General features: G+C 51.9%; 1 protein-coding gene across 1 annotated transcript; it reads left to right on the top strand.

The window, feature by feature from the left end:
- Positions 1–2,452: 2,452 nt before the first annotated feature.
- On the top strand, positions 2,453–16,804 carry CAVIN1 (caveolae associated protein 1). Its single transcript, XM_003213137.4, has 2 exons — positions 2,453–3,059; positions 14,715–16,804. The coding sequence occupies exons 1-2, from the start codon at positions 2,640–2,642 to the stop codon at positions 15,378–15,380; spliced, it is 1,086 nt and encodes a 361-aa protein (XP_003213185.1). The 5' UTR covers positions 2,453–2,639; the 3' UTR covers positions 15,381–16,804.
- Positions 16,805–16,850: the final 46 nt, after the last annotated feature.

Below are 16,850 nucleotides of genomic sequence, written 5' to 3'. Positions count from 1 at the left end.
GGCTCGGTGCCCGCAGCGCCGCAGCCGCCGTCTCACTGCAGAGCCGCCCTGCGGAACGTGCTGCCCACAGCAGAACTGAGCAGAAAGCAGCGCGGTGCCCGTGCTGTGCTCCACCTTCCTGTTGAACTCCACTCTTTTGACTGCTTTGAAGCTGAACGATGCTAGCTTCTGTTTGCACTGCCCCTGCCTACAGGGAGATCCAAAGGTCGAACTCGATCTACCGCTCAATAACAGCACCAAGAAGCTGTTCGTGCTGCAAGAGACAGAGACGAACCCGCTTGCCCTTGTCAGTGGGCCGGCTCCAAAGGGAAGGCTGCAGTTTGCCACCTATTGGCTTTCCCTGGTACGTCTTTGCTGCAGAAAATGGCTGTGAGAAACGAGTCTTAACATAGAATCTTACTCACTGCATTTCAGCTTGGGGTGTGACTGCTGTGTGTGCAGCAAGCCCAGAATGTGGCACTAAATGTGTTCTACTGAATATCGAGACTGAAACCAAGTTCCTGTTCTGTTGGTTTGTGTTGCTCTATCTAGATTTACATAATCAGTTTGGTGTTGTTGCTTTCGTTCCCAAATGGGGAACCTAAGGCACAGAGATTGCAATAAAGTCGCAGAAGGAACTGTAAAGAGAGCACTGGTCTGCATCCTGGCCTGAACATAAAATTTCACAGAAGGTTGTTGTGGGATTCCACTCTGAGGAGGTCTCCCCAGTGACAAACAGCTGCAGAGCTTCATTGCTGCCTGGCAGGAGGGAGGGTTTTTTACATGGAACTGACTCATCAGCACCAAACACTGGAAATAAGTGCTCAGGAAAAAGGTCCCTCCAGGAAAAAACAGGGTGTAGAAAAGCAAGCTATTTTTAATACATGACATAATACCTATAGTGGAAGCTGCACAACACAACTTTCTGAAAACAAATCCAGATCAATGGTGTGCTGTGGGTAAACAGCATTGAAAAGCAAGCTGTCACATGGCAGAGAACACGGGGGCACAGAAAGTGCTAACTGCAGCAAGTAGTCCTCATTAAACAATGATCCTATACATCTGTTTGTGTGTAGTGGGTTTCCCAGCTTGTATGCTAGGAATTAAGGATTTCTTCCAGTACTGGTCTGAGGTATGAACCTGGATAAACCAAACTTTTCAGGCCTTTATTTTATTTGCCTGCCAGGGGTAAATGTCAAGAGTGGGCTTGACCGCAATCCGAGGCAGGATGTGCTGAGCGTGGGGTGCTGTCATCAAGGTACAGGACAAGAGGGAACCTGCAGCCTTCCTTCCCAGTCTGCTCACAGCCCTCCAGCTAAGCCTGGAAGGGTTTCTGCTGCCCACACCAGCAGAGGCTTCACAGCAGTGATTTCCTCTGGCTGAGCCACCAACAGTACAAGCAGAGAGATCCCATCCAGGGACACTTCCAAGATACAAATTTTCCTTCATCGTGTTCCTCTCCTTGGTCTTACCAGGTTGTTGCAGACACTTTGAGAGCACATCACGAGTGTCTTTGAAGGCAATAAGCTGATGGTGGTATCACAAGCCATAAACTTCTGCCATCACTGTAAGACTGCATGACTTGCCTTGTGCCAAAATCAAGGTTAAAAGTTAGCAAAACAGGATGATTTTCTCCCCTCATTTTCAAAAGCTTTCTGTACTCTATTAATTGCTGAAATAATCAGGTGATTGGTTTGTTTGCTTGTTTTACCAGTGATGCCCAGTGCAGCACAGAGTATTTCAGTAATCCTTAGAAGTACATTTCTGCATGGCAGACGTGGAAGCATGTCCTGCATTGAAGCCTAGAGGTGGGATTTGCTGGTGAGCAGAGGATTGCAGAGCAGAGGCAGCTGCTTTTAGGTAGGAGTGGCCGTTGGCTTCACTTCAGGCATGAATTATACTTATTCCTTTTATGTAAAATCCTGCATAGCATTGTGGCACTCACTGTACACATGGAATATTGCATATTCCTGCTGTGTGTATTCAGACACATGGAAACGTGATTTTATAATCCAGGGTTTATTTTTTGTAACTACTCTATCTGAATTTCAGCCGCTTTTTAAAAGTACTGAAAACCAAGCTCTCAAAGTACTGGAAAAAATGCCAACAGTTGGCAAAAGATCTGAATTTTCCAGCTGAACTTGAACGTGTGCAATTGTTTAGAGCAGCCTTTCTTTAATGTATACAGCGGTAGTGTTTCTTTCCAGCCGCTTCCTGCACCGATGTTTTTGTTTTTTCCTCTCATTGCACATAATGCCTTTAGGCTTATGGTAAAGGAGAGGCTGCTGGAGTTTCAGAGCTTTGCATTCCTTGCTGAGCTGTGCCTGTGTTTTCATGCAAAGCCATCGCCAGCCCTCCAACTATTTTAATCATTTCAAAGAGGGTGGGTCATCAGGCATTTGGCAGCAGGCTCCTTTTATATAGCTGAGGTGGAGTCAGCCAATGATCTGCAAGCCTGGAAAATTTTGCAGGGCAGTTTCACTGGACAGCTTTGCAGGGCTGTGCCATTTGAATTTCAGCACAGACATCCACGCACTGCACTCTCCATTTCTGGCGTGTCTCCCAGCGCAGAGTTTAGCTGAGGCTCGGGTTCAGCTTTCCCTGCTCTCCCTGCAGTGGCAGTTTCTCTGGGCTCTCCTAGCCAGGACTCCCCAGCGATCATGGAGGATACTACTTTGCAAATTATCGAACCACCAACTGCTTCTGAGGCCTCCGAGGAGCAAACGCCCGAAGAACCCATCAAGTCAGACCAGATCAACGGTGTGATGGTGCTGACCCTTCTGGACAAGATCATCGGAGCAGTAGATCAGATTCAGCTGACCCAAACACAGCTAGAGGAAAGACAGCAAGAGATGGATAGTGCAGTGGTCAGCATCCAGGGAGAGTTAACCAAGCTGACAAAAGCTCACACCACCACCAGCAACACCGTGAACAAAATGCTGGAAAAAGTGCGCAAGGTGAGCGTCAACGTGAAGAGCGTCCGGCAGAACCTGGAGAAGCAGGCTGGGCAGATAAAGAAGCTGGAGGCCAACGAAGCGGAGCTCCTGAAACGCAGAAATTTCAAAGTCATGATCTACCAGGTAAGGAGCCACGCGTCGTTGGTGGGTGTTTTCATTCCTACTGGTCCATTCCTCACCCAAGCTCCCTGCCTGGCCGCTGTTCCACGTGAACGTGGGTCTGGAGTAGCTCTCATTCATGTTTTAATGTCGTCTGTGCGTTCTAAGGTAGAGTTGCTACTTTTTCAACAGGAGTTTTAATGAAGGTAGTGGGAATGCCCCAAAGCGATTATTGGGAAGGACCCGAAGTGCTCTGTGTTCTGGGGGCACGGTAAAAATCCACCTGCTGACTTCTTCTGTAGTCAGAGAGCAGTGATGTTTCCTGGTTGCGACACGCATCTTACGACAGGGCGCAGTGAGCATCGGGTTAATCTCACTGGAGGCACAGACACACAGTAGGGGAAACACCGAACAGGTCTTCAAGCTCAAAAATCCTTGGCTCTGCCTTTGCCTTTGTGCCTGTATGTATTTCCACATTCTTTTTACCGTGAGCCGCACATCCTGAGTCTCCTAATTGTCTGATTACAGTAACAGCTTTGGTTTGCTTGGTGTTCATAGCTTGTGTCAAGGGGTGGATTTTTCCTTTAACCTTAAGGAAGAGAAGAAAAAGGAATATATTTATCTCTCTTTTCCTGTCCGGAGTGAGTCCTCTTTATCAGAGCACACTCTTGTATTGGGCCATGGAAAAAAAGTGAGTGAAAATGATTCAGGTAGGAGCCTCGAGGCTGATAAGAGTGTCAGGGACAAATAGAGAAATGTCCACTGCTGACCACAGAGAGAAGAAAACCAGAATAAAATGGGAAACAATTCTTACTACAGTGTCTGAAGGGAGAGCTGATGATAATGAGCTCAGGAATCTGGCAAGTACTCTGCAACTCTGATTCAGAGCATAAGCATTTGTACTTTTGTCGTGCATGAAAGACTGAAATACTTGAGCATACTCAGACCCTGCAGGCAATCTGACCAGTTTTATATCTCCATTTATTGCACGCTCTTTATGTAAGGCTTTTTGAGGAGGACAGACCTACCCACAGAAATGTAAAATGGAACCTGGAGGTACTGCAGAGGCAACAAACGGTGCAAAATGAGAAGAGCAAAGGAAATTGCTCTACAAAACATTCCGTGTGGGTTATGGAAATAGGTAGGAAGTTGGCAAACTGCTGAGTCCATGGGAAGCATCCAAAATATTTGCAGCTTGTCGTTTTCAGGGCTGCTCCTTTCTGGTTATTGCTGCTCAAAATGAATATGGAGTAAAATTTTTCTTTGAATTAAAAAAAAAAACAATTTTGCTTCTGAAGGGCATGAGGGGCAAAACTAACACTGACACAATGAGGCTGGGACAACTCAACTGGAAAACAAAATCCGTTATGGGCTTTTGACGTGTGAAAGTAGAAAGAAATGAGCGTGTTAAGATTAACGTGCGTAAGTAGCAGCTGTAGCACCCCTGTGCAAAGATGGATCCATGCCATCAGATCCATGCTGGCAAGCCTTGGAGCACAAGGAGTGCCCTCAAAGCAGCAGCGTAACCACCCCTCCCTGCAGGCAATGATGGAAACACAGTTTTACTCAGCAGAAAACATCTCTAAACTTTATCAGTCCGCAGTCTGTCAGAGCTACAGGAGTTAATATTTTTCCTATAGAAAATGGGTTTAATAGATGCATTAATCTGTAGATTTAACTCCATGAAAAGTTCATCATGTAATTTTAACCGTACAGAAACCCGGGCAGGAGGGGTCGGTGTAAGAAAAAACTGCTGCGTGTCAGAATCTCCTTTTCTGGTGGAAACATATTCTGTGGAAGTCAAACATTTGGGGGGATTTTGGAAGTTCTGCTTCTGGGTTGGGAGATTTTGTTTGGCCTCGTTTTTCCCGAGAGGAAAAGTGTTCACCGAGTTTGCATTTGGCTGTGATGACAAAGATGGTGTTCTTCAGAAAGTTCTGCCAGTCTGACTCTGGGAATTGCACAGCAGATAAGAGCATCAGGATACAATTTTCTGTCTCGATGAATTCATTGCTGTATTTTATCACTGCTGGTAATAATGGGCCCATCAACGACGAGGATTTGCTGCTGGGATTATGCAAAACAGATAATGCCAATGCATTGGATGATTTAACTCCATACAGACAGAAGTGATGTTGTTGTGTGCACAGCAGAGGTGTTTACAGATGGGGACGACGTCCTGCTGCTTTACTTCTCCCAAACAGTGCTGCTTGTTGGATGCACCCGCTGATCCTCCCTGCATTTACTAATATCCCCCTGTGTCTCAGTCTTAATAATCATCACAGTTTTGCAATGCATTAACAGTCCATGAAGCCAAAACTCAGTGATGGACCACACTGTGGGAGTTTACATGTGGAAATGACGCTGTTTTTTCCAAACTGTGTCTTAGCGTAAAAACAAGCAGCCACATTACAAAGTAACTCCCATCTGACTGGTGGTTCACTTCTTCAGGCCCAGCACCCATCAGGGTCTAAGCGAGCTTCTCTCATGTTGATTTAATTAATTCTCTCACGGTGGATGAGATTATGACTGCTCAGGGAAAGCTGCCTTTGGAAAGCTGTGATGAACTTTCCTGCATAACTGCATTTCCAGTGGTTATGGATAAAAAGGCAAAGATTTACCAGTGTTTTCTTTTGGGTAACAAGAGAGAAACTCATCTTAAGAGACACAGAACATTACATGAAACAGCGATGGCTATTTTTAAGCAAGATGGCTGAACAGAAAACCGTTCTGCACAGATTTAATTTTGCACGATTCTGCGTTATGAAGAGTTAAAAGGCAGTAAGGACAAACCAGCGTTTGCAGATTACAGATCCTGTTATTCTCTCAGCAATTAACGCTGCGTCTCCAGCAGTTCTGGAAGGGACTGGTTCAGGTGCAAATGGGCACCTTGAGAGAAGAGGCCGAACTGCACACACGTGTCATACTGCGCTGGAGGAGCGGTCAGGAGGAAGAGAAAATGAAATGCTATTCAGCTTGAGCTGCTGGGTGAGCCCGAAGCACTTCTGTCTGCTTGGTTTCAGAATGAGTGGGGACGCACTGTGTGCCGCACTGGAAGCGCATACAGAGCTCCTCAGTGCTGCCTCTCTGCCTTCTGCCCTGGGCTCCCATCTTACTGAGAAATCGGCGCACCACATCCAACTGAGTTGAGTGGCTGCTAATGCAGCAAAGTGAGGTGACTTCATCCCGGAGCTCCTGTTTACAGATAGGAAAATGGGGCGGTTACTACAGCTCATGGTTAGGTAACGGCCGCTCTCGAAGCAGACAGTGTGCCCCATTCATCTGACGAGCAGCACGTGTCAGTGTTATGTAAGCACGGATATTCCTCCAAACTCTTTTTTGACGATTAAATTTATTCCTTCAAATGCCAGTGGGCTGTTTTTCCTACAGCCAGACGCCGCAGGGCTCGCAGCACTCAGCAGACATATCGAGTGTTTCTCAAACGTGCCGGTCCCTTGTTTGGGGACTTACGTGAGAGCCAAGCTTTAGAGGCAGTCTGCCTCACGATGGGCAGCTTCATTATCAGAGAAAGATGTTTGTGAGGGCTTTGTGGGCCCAGAAACTGCTTCACTGCGCTTTGCACTGCGCTCTGCCCAGAGCCCTGCATGAAATGGAGTTGCTCTGGGAAGGGCCGGGGCAGAAAACGCTGATGGTCTGTACAATGGTAGGGCTGCTAGCAGCGGTATAAATAGCACAGTTTGGCTTTTGTGCCTCCAGTAGGCCTTATACGGATGGGAGCAGCAAGATCCTGGGCAGGAGGGACACATTTCAAACCCACGCACTGCGGTGGCGGAGGCGGAAGCCAGAATGAAAGGCCCTGAGCATCCCTGTGCCCTCCAGCAGCTCCATGTGCACAGTGCTGCAGGTGCAGAGAAAAGGCGCTGTGGCATCTTCACCTCTGTTCTGCTGCTCTTGGCGCGGTGGGAAAGTGCCGTCCTATGGGAAGGAGGGAAACGTGGTTGGAGTCATTTCCTTTGGGCTGCAGCTCTGAGTCCGGACTCTGTTCTCCCTCCATGGTGAGGGGCACCACGCTGACATCTCGATGTGCAAAGATTCCTTTCTATTTTCTGCATATTGCTGAATTATATGAATCTCAAAATAATAATTCGTGGGAGACTGTGCCTCTACTGTGCATCTAAAGAGTTCCTGAATGTTAACAGCTCATTTCCAGGACTTTGCTCGGTGCAGATTATCACTCTTTCTACCAAAAGGCAGTTCTGGAGCACGGCTTTCTCTGTTGCAGCTCGGAATCAACTGCTTTAATATTTCATTGCTCAGATATTATTTATAAGCAGCCAATGTTTGCTGAAATCCACTGAGCTGTGCAGCAATAAATTCTCTTAGAGCAAAGGGCCAATTTCCACTCTCTGCTGTACTGTGGTGCCCAAGCACAGTGCTGTGAGGCAGCAGGCTCAGCCCTCGTTTGTCCTGTTTGGGAAAGTGTGGCCCTGCAAGATCTTCTGCAGCGCTGTCCAGCTGCAAGATAAGACAGGGACCAGAGACAAAGATGCTCAGTGTCAGTGAGGGAAAATAAAATATTTAGAATAAAAAGTCCCAGGACGTTTAGTCAGTACCTTTTACTTGAGGATGCAAAAGTCAGTATCAGCACTGATGTGTCTGCATGTCATCTGTAATGCAAACCCCACCTTCACTGGTTTGCTGTTCAGAAATAGCTGTGCAGCTGTTCATCAGCTGGGACAGGTTTATCGGGGAGGAGCTCTTGTGCAAACAGGCTGACGATGGGATCAAACCCCTTTCCTTCTGTCAGCGGAAAAAAAAAGAAAAAAGAAAGAAAAAAAAGACTTTTCTATTTCTTTGGCTGTCTCCTACAGCCCTGCCTTTCGTCTGACTCACTGTTAGGCAAAAGCATTTTTCCAAACAGCCTCCTTCTCAGCTGGGACGTCCTGCACTGTTCTTCACCATCAGCTTTGAACTGCAGTGACTGTACCAAGCTGCTCACTTTCAGCGGCTAATGAAGAATATTTGGCCTTGTAAGAGATAGTTTCCAGGAGATAATGTAACTTGACGTGCTTGCTAGAAAACGATGCCAAAAAGGTTGTACAGGACACAGAATTTCAGAGGATAAAATGACTTCTGCGGTCAGGGAGGTACTGCTTGAGAAGAACCAGTTCATCCCTTCAGCACTTGGCTTTTTCCCCTTCGTGTTTTAGGTCTTTTCCTTTGTTTCTGCAGCAGCCTTCTGGTGACTTCTGACTGTGCCAAGGAGTCGAAGCTTCGCTTTCTGCACCTCTCCTGACACTGCTGGAAAAAAGATCTGTCCAACCTTTAGAAAAGGAGAGTCAAACCCAAGGCTGTGAACGTGAAAGGGTTCGTTCTGTATGTCAGCTGCTCCTAGGGCTTCTGAGTAACCACCCAGTGTCCTGGGATACATTTAGCAAAAGAAAGAAGCTTTGATGTTGGGTGAGGTGTTTGCCGGGGTGCTGCTGTGGGTGTCTGAGCTGCTGGTTCAGGGTATTGTCGCTGCTTTGACAGAGCTGAATGGATGCAGTTCTGGAATCATACCCAGCTTTTTCCATCTTTCCAGCTCGTGTATCTGTTAGCAAACATAGACTTAAAATCTTTCTCTTTCCATACTGTTACACGTAGAAGAAAATTCTGCTTTCGTCTTCATGAGAATAAAACAGGTCCAGCATAACCGATGTCAAATCACTCTGTGAACTGCGGTATGGAGAGTCTGCAGCATCCAGCAGGAATCACAGCAGGGATCGTGCACCTCCCAGGGTGTGCTGGGAATAGGAAGATACTCTTCCTTCCCATAAATCTTTGCAGATCGCCTTTGCTGTCAAAATTTGCTACCCAGCTTCTCCCTTTACTAAATCACACCACCGTGCCTGTTCTTTCTGCTTGTTCTTCCACTAATCTGGATGATGCTTGTCGTCATTCCTGGTCAGATTGGCCAGTGGGGAATAGGTAAGCTTTTTCTTTACGCTTCATTCTGCCGGCCATTGAAATGCCATTTTCCTCACCTAGCCTGAGAAGAAGCAGAGAGTGCCCTTTGAGTCCTCGGCAGAGCTCTGAGCCGTCGCCAGCAGCAGCTCCCAGCGCCCGCGCTGCCCAAAGTGCCGTGGCCCAAATCAGCAGAAGACATGAGAGGAGGCAGCAGCCGTAGGGCCCCCGGAGGGGTGTCCCCGAAGATTGTTTTGAACCTCTTCTGAAGCTCTGAGAGCTGCTGCTTGTAGTGCCTTTGTGTTCTCCGCCTGTTTGCGGTGCTATGAGCATTTAGCCCTGCGGGGCTGGTGCTTCCAGCTGGCAGAAATGCCTCTGCTTGTTGACTAACTGCTTGCTGCTTGCTGCCAGGGTTGTAATGGATGGTGAGGAGCTGTAATTCTCTTGCAGGCCTTACAGGACTTGTCTTATGCTGCCTCTGTGAGCAGGGAGGGAGGCCCTGCTCTTTGGTTCGCACGAAGGGCTGCAAGCAGTGCAGATGGCTCAGTGAGAGTCACACTGCGACTGGGCAAGCCCTGCAGTATCCTGAGCCTCAGTTTCTCCCTCTGAAATACGGACCTTATAGCACCTACCTCCTCAGACTTGCTGTAAAGTTGAGTTTATAGGCGTATGTGAAATGATTTGGAGTTACTGTTTTAAATAGCACAAGCTGCGTGATATAAAACTAAACCTGCCTCGTGAGGACACAGCAGCCCCTGTCTCTGTTCAGTGCAGGGCTCTGCTCGCTGGGAGCTGTGCTTCTGCTGCAGACTTCAGACTGCAGTGACCTTCCTGGCTTTGTCTGCCCCTTTTCTCAAGCCATAAAGGCTGCAGGTATCAGCACAGTGCTGGAGATAATGTCTGAGGCTCTGGGTGCCCACAGATGGACTCGCACCGTGTGTGCAGAGCTGCTCTGTTGGAAACACTGTGCTTTATGGCTTTTTTTTCCAGTGGAAGGGCCCAGAAGGAGCCAGGCAAAGGTGAACTCAGCCTGGGAATGTGGGGATCAGGGGAAGCTGCCAGTGAAGAATTTTCCTTTTCAAGGACAGTGAGAAGATACAAATTTTTTTAAGCAGTTATCGTTTGTGGTACAGCCATACAGGAATTATAATCTCCGAAGGCAAAGATGCTGAAACACAAAGCAGAGCTTTTCTCTTCGGAGGCATCCATACCTCCCTGGGCTCTCGGGCTGCGGGTGCTTATCAGGAACATTGCAGCTACACTGGCACAGCTGAATCCTCCTTCCGTGGACACGGACTCAGGGTCAGCGCCGCGCAGCATCCCTGAAGACCTGCAGGCCGGATGGTGCTGTGGCCGTGGGAGCACAGAACTGCTCCTGCTCCAGGGCTTTGCTCTGCCCTGGCAAGCTGCCTGCTGCCAGGGTGCTCGGCATTCCTGCCCCAATTCCTCGGCTGTAGAGAGCCCTGGGCAGGCAGAGGGGGTGGCATGGCACAGACACACACTGAGCTTGGGCCTGGCCAGCATCGGCCCTTTTTGGTCAGAGGAGAAGCTGGGGATGTGAGTGCTCATGTTGTGCATGGTATGGCTGCATGTCAACCAAACTCAACTGTTTGTGCTGTTACAGTTGTGTAAAAATAACAGAACAGAATGAATTGCAGGTGTGAGTTGCATGCACGTGTGAAAAAAGCTCCATTAAACCTTCAAACTGGAGATCGGAGTCGTGAGAGTCCCGGGACTCTGTTTTGTGTGCTGATAATGAGATCCCCTGTTCAACAGCAGCCTAGGAGCCCCTCTCAAGTTTTGGGAGTGTTCCTCTTATCTGCTGGCGGTTCTGCAATCCCTGCAGAGCTGTGCTGGGCTGGGAACGCAGCTTGGCTCTGTGCCTCATTGGCCATGTCCGCGACAAGGGAAGTATTTACTGGTGTTGTAGCAACAAGCAATGTGTGCACGGCCATAAAGGGGCAGGCGGGGTGACTCACTGCAAGGGAACTCAGCTTGGAAGCACAGATAAAAGCCCCCTTAGTGCAGCAAGGCAGGCACTGCTCTGCCCCAGATGGAGCAGCTTTGTGTTGCTGCAGCAGGAGGAGCATAGGGCAGTTCAGCCCCTGGGTGCCTCTGCGGGCCCCCATCAGCTCTGAGCAGGGAATGCCCCCAAGTGCTGCTCCCCAGCCCCGCACAGCTGACACCGTGCCACAGAGACAGCACAGCTCCTCTTGAGGCCTGCGGGTGGGTGGGGTGGCACGCCGTGTGGGGCAAGAGAAACACGGGGCCATCGGCAGGGGCTGGAGCTGAACCTTTCTGTGCACTCAGCTTGGACGAGGCTGATGGCCTGGCTCAGCACGTGGCCGCCACTTGCCCGTGCTGGGCGGATCTGCACCGTGTACAGAGCAAAGAGGATTTTTCTTCCGTTGAGATAAAAATCTGAGAAATCTTGTCTTTGTGCCAGCTGGATTCAGGCACGGGGAACAGAGCTGGTTTGCATCTGCTGATGGGGAGGGAGTGTTTGAACACCCCAGTGTGGGGGATGCCAAGAGCCAGGATTTCGGACTCTCCCACTCTACGGGTCAGTGTTTTCCCAGTAAAAATAGAGTGTTTAGAATGCCTGCCGTTAAAAATGTGCCTCATCTGGGCAAGTCACGAGCGGAGCAAAGTGCGCAGCGCAGAGCTGTGCCCTCAGCAGGGATTTGCACAGCAGCCGCCTGCAAAGCGGGGGCAGTTCGGGACTGTTCTGGTGGGGCCCCACTGTCCTTGTGGGCAGGCAGACGTGCAGGGAGCGCTGACTGCTGGGAGACCTGCTCTGCTCTGCCTGCCTGCGCTGTAGGAGCCCCGCGGCAGCGCCTGGCGGTGCTCAGAGCCGTTCGCTCGTCTCAGGGCTGTCCTGCACTCAGCTGGAGCCTGCTGTGTCAGCAGGAGTGCTGCCTGGTGCAGATGGGCCTTAAGTCAGGAAAGTGATCCAAACCAAACACTGCTGGAAGCACACCGGCTGTTCTCCAGATGGTTATCTACAGATCTACAGATGGAGGAAGAGTCGGGGAGCCTCTGGGCTGGGGGTGAGGGCTGGCAGCCTGAGAACGAGGGTGGTTTGGGGGAATTTGGGTGCAACGGCAAGTGCTGCTCCCAGGACCTGGTGGGAGGATGCCTCCATGCTGGTGAGGCCATCGCAGACGCTGTGAATGTCACTGGGGAGTGCTGCTGGTGCAGCCCAGCCCGCTGCGTTGGAAAGCGCAGTTGTAACGAGAGGGAAGGCAGTTGCCTCTGGACGGATAGGGAGTTTTTGTGCTGGCTTTTCTTTCTGTACACACACGCTTGGGAGTTAACCAGGATTAGGATCGAGGTTTGCAGGATGTGGTCATTTCCAGCGCTGGTGCCAGGGGAGCGGGGATGCTTTTGTTCTGTCTCATTGTGTTGAGGTGGGGGAAGGAAGTGCCGCAGTTCCCAATGTTCCTGGCAGGGCAGGGTCTCCACAGGTCTCGGGGATTACTCCTGCAGGTGTTGTGCAGAATGTGGTCCTGCTGTCCTCATGGGGAACGTTGGCTCTGGGCTTTCCCAGCCCTCGTGAGAGCTGAACATTGTTCTCTCCTGAAGGGGATGTCAAATGGAGAAAACATGTGTGGGCTGCTTCACCCTCCAGAATTTATCTGAGACCCGAGTGGTGATTTGGAGGAGGCAGAGCCCTGGCCCTTGCAGCTTTCTGTTTGACAACACCCAGGAATGGGACCCTCGGTCTGGCAGAGCTGCATTGCGGTGATTTCGCTCAGCCAGGTGTTCTGTGGCAGTGAATTTCCATTGTTTACACCATTTTCTTCAAATTCCCTCTGAGTTCCGGAAATTCTGCTTGTTCAAGGAGCAATGCTGTCCTGTGCTGGGGAGGAATGAGAAAACCACCAAAGCTATCTGTCACATCGTGTCACAGCAGCAATGGTGCACAGGTGGGCAAACATGCAATCCTTCCCAGCATCGCAGGAGACATCAGAAGGTCCCCAGCCTCCCAAGAAAACCTGCACAGAAACATACGTGGGGCCAGCGTGCCTCTTCAGGCCCTGTCCCCAGCAGCTGTGTGACACTGGGATGTCCTGGCTCTTGACATCTGCGCTGCTCATTAGCCTGCAGGCAGTTTGATGCAGCAGCTACAGCCAGCGTTGTATTTGGACCCCAGCCCTTTTCTTCTGAAGCTGCTGTCCCCAGGGCTGGCAGTAGCACCTGCGGGTCCTTCTTTCCCATGGCCTTCCCCAAGCCCCAGCCCAGTGCACTGTGCTCTGTGTGTGTTCCCACTGCAGGGCTGTGCCTCGTTCCTGCTGGTTCTCTGGCTGTGCTCATTGCAGCACTCCGTGCCTCTCCCTCCTCCCTCCATTGGTTAAAACAACTTGGGCATAAATTTCGGGGCTGTGTGCTGCAGCTTTGTACAGTGGTGGGCTATTTCCAGCCCGTCCTGGGAACGCAGTGGTGATTCATTGCAGCAGGGACGCACGCTATGTGCTGCTCAGATGAAAACCAATCCCACCTCGGACCTGTGCCCCTCTCTTGGCTCCAGTGCCCCTCCTGTGCACATGCCTGTCCTCTGCCACAGAGATCACAGATTTGGCTGACCCGGGGCAGTGGAGAAGCTGAATGAATTTGCCTTTAGTCCTCAGGAAAGGCGGCGTAGCTCCGCTGTGTGCATCAGGATCTGTCCCAGCCTCCTTCAGATACAGTCTCGGAAAACCACGGCGGTGAAATGGCAAAAACAGCCACATGCTGTGCCCCAGGAGACGTCCCAGCCCCACATCCTCTCCTTGCAGGACCTGAGAAAGCCTGGTCCCCAGCCAGGCTGCCACTTGCAGCCCAGTGCTGGGTGGGCACCGGGAGGCGGTAGGGAGGTGGTGGGAAACTCCAGAGGAGGTCAGGGAGGGCTCTAAGCAAGGCACAGAGGGACAAGGAGCGTGGCACAGGGGAGCAAACCACTGCTGCCTGGCAGGGAGCTCCAGCAGCGAGCGGATCGGAGCGCACGGTGCCTGTGAGCAGCCGAGGCAGCAGCAGGTCAGCTTGCAGCTCACAGCTGGGCTGAGTGCCTGCATAGCGCCTGAAATCAGCACTCGGGAAACTGAGCGCTGCTGGTGCAGCTGTCAGCGCTGGGTGCCCAAACCTGCGGGCCCACAGCACACACAGCTCCCGTCCTCTCCCAGCTGCCCCACGGGGTCCCAGCCATGCAACCAGGGCTCTGCAACAGGCATAAGTACATGAACGAGTTGCGTGGCAGGCGCCCCGAGTTTGGGTTCCTGCAGCACGGTTGCAGCCTCCTCCGGCTGACACAAGCAGCAGTGAAGCACCAGAGCCATAACTGTAGGTGTGTGGCCACGGCATCGCCTCCAGTCCGTGCTGTGTCCCATAGTGTGGGATGTGGGCTGAGCACCCCACGTGGAAGGGGGTCTCCCCTGCAGGCCCCAGGAAAGTTGAGGACAGAACTGGGGGGGATGAAGCTGTGAGAGGGGCAGGAGATGAAGGGAAAAATCTCCCATTTCAGTGCTTGCTCCTCTGCACATCCACAGCCATCGGCAGGTTTGGGACCAGCCCAGAGAGTGCAGAGCTCACAAACGTGAGCTGAAATACAGCAAAGCCGTGAAATGCAGTGGGGGAGAACAGTGTAATTATTAGGAGCACTGATGGGGAGGACAAACCTAGGTCTGAGGCTGCCAGGTTTGTTTCACCATGAGTCATCGCTGTGCTTCTGCTCAGTGCTGAGCAGGGCTGCTGAGCTGGGTGCGTGTCTCACTGGCTCCGCTCTGTGTCTTGCAGGATGAAGTGAAGCTCCCATCCAAACTGAGCATCAGCAAGTCTCTGAAGGAGGGTGAAAAGCAGGAGAAGGAAGGTGAAGGCGAGGAGGTGCCCGCAGGTGAGGACCACGCAGAGGAGGATCACATCCAGCTCTCCTCTGATGAAGAGGTGGAGATTGAAGAGATTATTGAGGAGTCACGGGCAGAGCGCATCAAAAGGAGCGGCATGAAGAGAGTGGATGACTTTAAGAAGGCATTCTCGAAGGAAAAAATGGAGAAGACAAAGCTGAAGACCAAGGAAAACCTGGAGAAGACCCGCCACAACTTGGAGAAGACCCGCCACAACCTGGAGAAGAGGATGAACAAGCTTGGCACCAAGATTGTGACTAATGAAAGGAGAGAGAAGATGAAGACTTCTCGAGACAAGCTGAGGAAGTCTTTTACCCCTGACCATACCATCTATGCCAGGTCCAAGACAGCCGTCTACAAAGTGCCACCCTTCACTTTCCATGTCAAGAAAATTAGAGAGGGCGAGGTGGAAGTAAAAGCCACGGAGCTGGTGGAGGTGGGTGGAGAGGAGGGGGAAAACTCGGATCTGATGCGTGGGGAGAGCCCTGAGATGCACACACTGCTGGAGATCACAGAGGAGTCTGACGCGGTACTGGTGGACAAGAGCGACAGTGAGTAGGGCAGGCAGCAGCACGGAAGGGTTGCAGATGGAGGCTGAACACGTAATCATTCACATGTTGAGATCTCTTTGCCCCGGTGCCCTGGGGGAAGTGTACACAGCATCTTTACTACCCTGCAGAGCCGATGCCAATCCCCTGCCTGCTAGGACAAGGTGTATTTTATATTTTAGTTTTAGCACACATAAATGTTAGGAACACAGGACTGTTTTTCTTACACTGTCAAATCACCCTTGGAGACCATTCCTGCCGCAGCTGCGTGAGAGCCTTCCAGAACCCAGGTCTGGAGAAGGGCTCTGAGCAATGGGGACCCAGCCCAGCTGGAGAGTGCTAAAACCAAGATGACAGCCGTACACCTGAAATGCTCAAGCGTCCTCTGTGAGCACAGACCTGGTGTCAAGAATGCCCGCCCAGCCCACAAGGCCCCAGTTCCTGTGCCAGGCCGAGTGCCTGTCCCCGCAGACAGCAGATGCATGGGATCCAAGCTGCCACCCCAAGAGCAGAGGGTCTGCAATGCACCCAGCGTGCGGGAGGGAAGAATGGAGCACATCCTGTCAACGGGCAGAGTAGTGGTGAAGCTGAGCAGCCTCGCGGCACGCAGGCGGTCTGCTCCACTCTTTCCTCCCAAGGACCAGATCACTGCGGCGGAGCCAGGACAGCTTTGCCACAAAACCAACCTGCTGCTGGGACTGCAGAGCCCTCACAGCCTGCGCCTGCTGCCTCGTCCCAGCACTGCCACCGCGGGAGCAGTGTGGGCGCACGCTCCCCAGCTCGGGTTAAATCCCAGCTGCCTGAATTCTGGCTGGGCAGGGAATGCAAAGAGCTGGACGCTGCTCCCCACCTTCCGTGGTGCCACCATCGGTGGGCAGTGAGTGCGCCCCGGCCAGGCAGAGGGTGGCTGTGGGTGTCCGTGCCAGAGGAGCCCACACCCGCCGAGTTGCGTTGCCAGAGGAATTGGGGATGTGCCGGTGCTGTGGGAGGCACCCGGCCGTCAGCGAGCAGCCTTGACACCGGTCCAGCACCACATCCTGAGCATTTCTGAGCATCTCCTCCCTTCAGGGGTCCCGGCGCGGCTCAGGCTCGTGCCCACGTCCTGCGCTTCCCTCCCCATTTCCCACTTTCCGCGGCTTTGCTCTGTCGCTGTAGGATCACGCGCAGCCCCACGGCACCGCCCGGCTCAGCCCGCACTGCTCTCACGCGCAGCCACCGCACGGCAGCGGAGCAGGAGCAGGCAGGAGGCTGCGGCCCCACAGCTTCTCCTGGGAGCCGTGGGGGCACCGGGGCGGGTGGACGCGGGGGGTGGGATGCGCCCATCCCTCCTGCTCAGCACCGCCCTACGTGCCGCTTTCCTTCTGGCCCCGCTCCTCCCCGCGCGGCCGGGACCGCTGCTGACATAACCACGTATATAAACTTGCTTTTCCGCTCAGATCGTTCTCCCTCTCGTTGTCTAACGCACCCAGCCCTCCCCACCC

This window comes from Meleagris gallopavo, chromosome 29 (genome assembly GCF_000146605.3).
Source record: "Meleagris gallopavo isolate NT-WF06-2002-E0010 breed Aviagen turkey brand Nicholas breeding stock chromosome 29, Turkey_5.1, whole genome shotgun sequence".
NCBI lineage: Eukaryota > Metazoa > Chordata > Aves > Galliformes > Phasianidae > Meleagris > Meleagris gallopavo.
This window is presented reverse-complemented; position numbering and strand designations above follow the sequence as displayed.